Here is a 6,654-nt window from a genome sequence, read left to right on the forward strand (position 1 = left end):
ACTTGAAAATATTACAGGAAGGAACAATAAAGAGAAAAGGAAAGGTCAAGCCGAAACGTCTTAAGCTGGAGTACCAAGGTCACCAATAGGGTTCCCCTTAGAAACAATCGGGAAGTGGTTCAATCCTTCGACCGAAATCAGAGTTGTGCGGCTAAACATCTTTGTCTATTCCATAACCTGATAGCGAAACCTGAGCACGACTTGTATAATCCATTGGATGGAGTTATGAAGTGCCACTTTCAAGCCGACAACTTTGTCATCTAGAGTGTCTAGGGCCTAAACATGAGCGTCAGCCTCTCGAAGAAGAGTTTTTAGATCCTCCTCCGTCTTACGGGTCATTTCTGTGGCAGCATTAGAGGCATCCTAAAGATGATTCTTCTCCGCCATGAGAGCAGACTTCAACTAAATTATCTGGATAATCAATATATTTGGATAGTATTATGAACCAAATATATTAATTATTCAATAAATCTAAAAAATTAACTTTCTCTTATAAATAAAACCAAATAGAATAAATAGTTAGATTTCAATGAAACTATCATCCAATTACGTTAGTATGAATACATTTTCCCTTGACTATATTTTATATTGTAATGTTGATGGTGCATGACAGATTGATGTAAAACACGACACAACAATCTTCTCAAACTTTTGTATTTGGAAAGATTGATGTAAAACATGACATGTAGCAGTTATCTTGCTTACTTGGAGTATCTTAATTCATGTTGTAATTTAATTTCAAAAATATACAAACATATTGCCTCACTACTTATAGTATACGGTATGATTCAGTATTGACTGATGACTTATTGTATTGTACATTGGAGTCATACAATACGTTAACAGACAAAGCCGAAATATAGACCAAAACAAGTCTCGTGCACTGAAAAAGTCCAATCCCGACAATTAATACGCTCTTCTGCAGCTCACCTTTTGATGTACACTATACACACGCACACTTCTTCCCTTTAAAACTTTCTTTCCAGCATGGGTCCTAAAGCTTCCAACATTTCATTTTTATACTAACCCCGCGTGCATAACTACATTCCAAACAACGTTTTAAACATCACAAAAACACCATTAAAGTCTTAATTTCACATTCATTTACTATCAAAACAAAACAAAACAATCTTCTTTAACTACCAACAACCACCGCCCAAAACCGCAATCACCGTCCCTTCACCTTCTTTCCTTCCCTTTGAACATAAACTTGAAACTTATAATAGTTAAAGATGATAATACCAAATTGCATTAGCTTAAACAAAACTTGAGTATACATACACACATTAATATTCCTCAACCATCCTAATTATTAGACAAAATTAAAAGTGCTGTTACAAGTAGAATTTAAATTTAAACAAAACTTCACACAACCATCACTCTTTAGAGTGTATAAAATAAAACAAATCATAAATAAATTAACTAATTTTATTTTATATTTTTTGTTGTTGTTGTTGTTATGTCACCGGAGCAAAATCGCCGTAAACAAGGAAAACTTGAGAGTCTTGAAAGATGAAACCGTGGGTGTGTAGTGTGTTCTGTTCTCAAAGGACAACTAGAGGATCCGAGCCTAACAAAATATCTTGGAAGAAATCATCCACTTGGCATAACGATGAAGAAGGAGAAGAGAAACAAGCTTTGTCGAAATCTATGAGTGAGTCAGCAAGAACAATGCTGTCGTTTAATTCTTGGTCACACAAAAACGGCGTCGTAGTTTCCCCAAACATTGTGTTTTGTTCTTCTTCAAACATCATAGGAAACTCTGGTGTTTCGAAGTTGAACACGTCGTCCCAACAAGGCATGGGAAACTCATGTTCAAAAAACGACGCCGTTTCGTCTAACAAGTTTGTCTCACCTTGACATTCTCTGAAAACTCCACACGCTTCGTTTTGCTCCTCCGACTCGCCGGAGTTAGTTCGGAAATTTAAAACTGAAGTAGGAGAAGAGAGAGGAACACAACGATCTTCGCCGGAGTCGTAACCGGAGTTACCAGAACCAGAACCAGAAGCTTCTGCGTTGTTGTCGGTGTCAGCGTCGATGATTACCTTCATTTCTTGTTTCACGACGGAGGGTTTTTCTTCTACCGGGTTTTCTCTCTGCGGCGGTGTGATAAAGTTTGTCAAAGCATCGGGTCCACGAAGCTTAATGGCGGCATTGTCGTACACCATAGCAGCTTCTTCTGCAGTTTCGAAAGTACCTAACCAAAGCCGTACTCTCCGAGCAGGATCGCGAATCTCAGCGGCCCATTTCCCCCATGGCCTCTGCCGTACACCACGGAACTTTCTACCACTGATGACAACAGGAACTTTCGCCGGCCTTTTAACAGTCGATGCTTCTCCGGCAGGTCTTTTTCGATTAACCACGGCTTTAGCGGCGGTTTCGATTTCAACACGGTGGATATAACGCTTTGTTCTTTTTCTAGAGAAACTTTCTTCTTCGTCGCTGGATGAGTCAGTCGCATCCGGGTCGGTGACGGATATTTGTACAACTCTTGGGTATATAGTTGAGTTTGTTTTGTTGCTGTTTGCGGTTTTCTTAGTTGTGATGAGTTTTTTTGTAACTGTGTGATGTTCTGTGTATTTGCATAGGATACTAGGTTGTTGTTGTTGTTGTTGATGATGATGTTGTTGTTCCATTGTGTTTCTTATGAGAAAGAAATGAATGTGTTTGGTTAAGGAAGAAATAGGCTGAGTTTTGTAATATAAAGAGAATCGTAAAGAAGAAGAAGGGTAAAGTTTAGGATGGGTATTCGTTCCAAAGGCTTTTTATGGGGAAATCTTCCAAAAAGACATGAAAAGTTAAGGATTTAAGGGGGAAAAAGAGAAAGTAAAAGAAGATAAAATTTAAAAATGGAAAGAAGTAAACATGGTGGTAGAGAGTGTGAGGAGGAATAAAGAGTAAAGAAAAGCTTTTAACATGATGGGTTACGAGAAAGAAAGAAAGAAAAGGAATTATTGAGAAGATGGTGATTCTTATATCAAAGATTTGTTTCTGGACGAGACTTTCGTTGAAACTTCTCCTTAGATTCAAAGTGAAGAAGAGAGAAAAATGAAAATGGTATAGATTCTGTTGGGTGAAGAGTGATATGTGTTGTTAATGTGACTGAATGGGTAAAGAGGCAAGTAGTTGAAGAGGAACAAGAGTTCAGTGTTTTCTGAGAGGACCAAAACACTTAAAACCCGTTTTATAGGATCCAACAGCCGAAATTAAAACATTGAAAAATAATGTTTTTTTTTTTAATAAATATTTTTGATAAGTTTTTTCATTTAATTCAAATTTTTTTGGAAAAAGGAAAATGAAAAAAAAGGTGGAGTTGATAGTGAGAAGACAGCATTCTACGACTCGCCGCATTTAATACGAGATTTTAACACGTTGCTGAGAATGGTGAGATGGTTTCACATAAAAGAGATCTGAACCAATCAGACAACATCTAACGGTCCCTATTCGAGTAATCACATGTTACCACAATCTTGTTCGTTTTTGTAATGCGAGTCACGTGAGACCCAAGATACACGGTCAAATTCGTTTGACTACGTAGATTATAACGAAGAAATTAAATGTACAAATGAAAATTGAAAAATGGGGTAATGGAAGAGGGTAAAATGGTAATCGTAAAAACACAACATTTTGTGCTGGCGAGTGAGCAGGGTGTGGTGGGTGGGTCATGTGTTAATAATAGTAGTAAGTTTAATTTAGCAGTGATAAGGTTTGTGATGTTTGTTGTTTCATTTGTGTGATGTTGTTTTTTTGGTGAAACGGTTTGTATTGTATAATCAAGTTTTTACAGCTAGTGCTGGAATTTAACGTGGCGAGCAACCTAGAATTCGCGGCCATTTACAAATCGTTTCTGTACGTCTCTGGGTTTTTCTGCTCACTGTTATTCACACAGATACAATGCAACTCCACGCGCCATTTTCACTCGTGGCAACCACACTCTCACTAGTATTTTTTTTAATGAGAAAAAATAAAAATGTCAAAAAGGAAAAAAAATAATTTTTACAGTTAATAAATTCCACTTAAAAAGATTAGTTGAAAAGAAACCAAAACCAAATTCTTTTGTTACTTAATTTTTGACCAACTGTTTAAAGTTTAATTATGTAGAGAATTATTTCTCCTTTTGACTAATGCTGTTAACTAGTTTTAATTGATTTTTTTAAGAGACAGGATTATTTATTTTGTTGAGAATCCTAAGTAATATAATTTATTGCTAATTTAATTAGTCAAAAAAAACATCATATTACTACGAATATACAATACCTAGAATAGTTTAATGTTTTAAAACTATGGATGCTGTGAAAATTAATACTCCATTTAGTATTTATTCAACATTTTTTATAACACAGTTAATTCATGATAAATAACAGGTTTAAATACTTTGTATAAAAACAGGAATGAAATAAGAAAGTATATATGCTATAAATATAATTTGTATGATCCATATGAAAATCAACTTAATTGATAATTGTGCATAAATATTTATTTATTGAATTATTTGCATGTTCAAATTCGTAATATTTCATTATTCGTAAATTGCTCTTTAACGTTTAGATTTTGTTTCAATTCTCTTAGCTCTTTAACCTCCCTTTCGATCACTTCTAATTCAATTTAAAATGTTAAATATTTGATAGGGGTTGAAAAAACACTCAAATCACATAAAATATAATAATCTTATCTTCTAAACAGACCTTTATAAAAATATACAAGATACAACAAACAACTCTTATTAACAACAGCAAAATCCTCAACAACATACCATAAACTACATACAACATACAACTCTTATTACTAACAACAAACAACTTTTATCAACAACAACATATCAACTGATAAAATGTTTCACGAACATACATGTTCTAAAATGGCATCCACAATAAAAGGAAGATGAAGTTGAAGTGAGAGCTGCAAACTTGTGTTAAATTTTAATGGATGTCATTTCACACAAGTTTGCAGCGTTCCCTTTAGTTTCATCCTCGTTAATTTTTTTTCATAGCAACACATATCATCAATGAACCACACCCATAGTATAGGATCTCTTGAGTTAATTTTTTTCATTCACCTTCCTTACCTACAAGTCAAAACCGACATAAATCGCTATTGAAATATAAACAATGATACATAAACAACATATTAAGCTAACTTCTAAACAAATTTTGAAACATAAACTATTAAACCGTGTAAGAATCTATGAACCTATATTATATATTGTGAAGATGAACCTGTAACGTAACCATTTTATAAAATTTGATGCAATAAAGGTAACCTTTCAAAGAATACGAGTTCGCTGCATGAGTTTGGGGTTTCCAATTTGCATATTTGTGAAGAAAGGTTATCAAAACTTTAATGGAGATTAAGATATATGAGAGAGATATTAGGGTTTTATTTTGAGAGAAACAATTGCTATATACTGAAGCGTGATAATTTTGCACACACATATATATATATATATATATATATATATATATATATATATATATATATATATATATATATATATATATATATATATGGTCAGATTGATGTGCATAAATCTCGTACGAGTAATATTTAAATTGTTCCGAGTAATATTTTAGTTAAAAATGATTAATAATATCATAATCCATGAATAATATATGCATTATTTGTACACATCTATTAATTATGAGTAATATTAATTGTGAGTAATGAGTACAATATTCTGAGTAATATTTACACCATTCTGAGTAATATCGAATTTTAACTATTTTGAGTAATCTGTATACTATTTTGAGTAATAAATATAATACTTTGAGTAATATAAACAATATTTGAGTATTTATGCACCGTGCATAAGGATATACCTTATGCACATCAACACATCCATATATATATATATATATATATATATATATATATATATATATATATATATATATATATATATATATATATATATATATATATATATATATATATATATATATATATATATATATATATATATATATATATATATATATATATATATATATATATATATATATATATATATATATATGGAAAACATTTCTCCATGATTGATAATAAGAACCTTGATGAAATAATAGCACATAACAACAGTTCATATAGCACCTAACACCACAGTTAATAATATGAATTGTGGTGATATATAAGGACATACCCATTTTGTAACAAAAATATAGAAAATTGTTGGTGCTGGGATTTGAACCCTTACACTCTAGGTATATTTTACCACGGCTGTTAACAATGATCGTAGTGAAATCTATTTTAGTAAATAGAAAAAAAAAAAAAAGCGCCTAAAAATTATTTATTATTATGGTTAACAGGAAGACCGTTGTAATATAGTGTTACGAAAGGTCTATTTTGTAGTAGTGTTTATAACGTTGTATAGAGGTTAGGACTTCTCGACGGTGATGAAAAGCCTTGTACGAAGATGTTTTACGATGGTTTTAGGATTCCTACTCATGTGAGTTGAGAGGCTTTGTAGATGATTGGTGGTGACTGGAAACAAGCGTATGGGGTATGGTCAGCGGTGCGTTATGACCTTCTTAAGCACTATACATTTAGGGTGTAAAGAATGTATATGACTTAAGATCCGTCCTTTTATCCTACATAGGGAATGTATTTATAGAGACCTTTCAGGTCTAGAATTATCTTTGGAAGGGTCACCGCCCACCT

General features: G+C 32.7%; 1 protein-coding gene across 1 annotated transcript; it reads right to left on the bottom strand.

Moving 5' to 3' along the window:
* Nucleotides 1-1,225: 1,225 nt before the first annotated feature.
* LOC131655650 (ethylene-responsive transcription factor CRF1-like) lies at nt 1,226-3,162 on the bottom strand. Its single transcript, XM_058925487.1, has one exon. The coding sequence runs from the start codon at nt 2,634-2,636 to the stop codon at nt 1,545-1,547; it is 1,092 nt and encodes a 363-aa protein (XP_058781470.1). The 5' UTR covers nt 2,637-3,162; the 3' UTR covers nt 1,226-1,544.
* Nucleotides 3,163-6,654: the final 3,492 nt, after the last annotated feature.

The sequence above is a fragment of the Vicia villosa genome, linkage group LG3 (genome assembly GCF_029867415.1).
Source record: "Vicia villosa cultivar HV-30 ecotype Madison, WI linkage group LG3, Vvil1.0, whole genome shotgun sequence".
Lineage (NCBI taxonomy): Eukaryota > Viridiplantae > Streptophyta > Magnoliopsida > Fabales > Fabaceae > Vicia > Vicia villosa.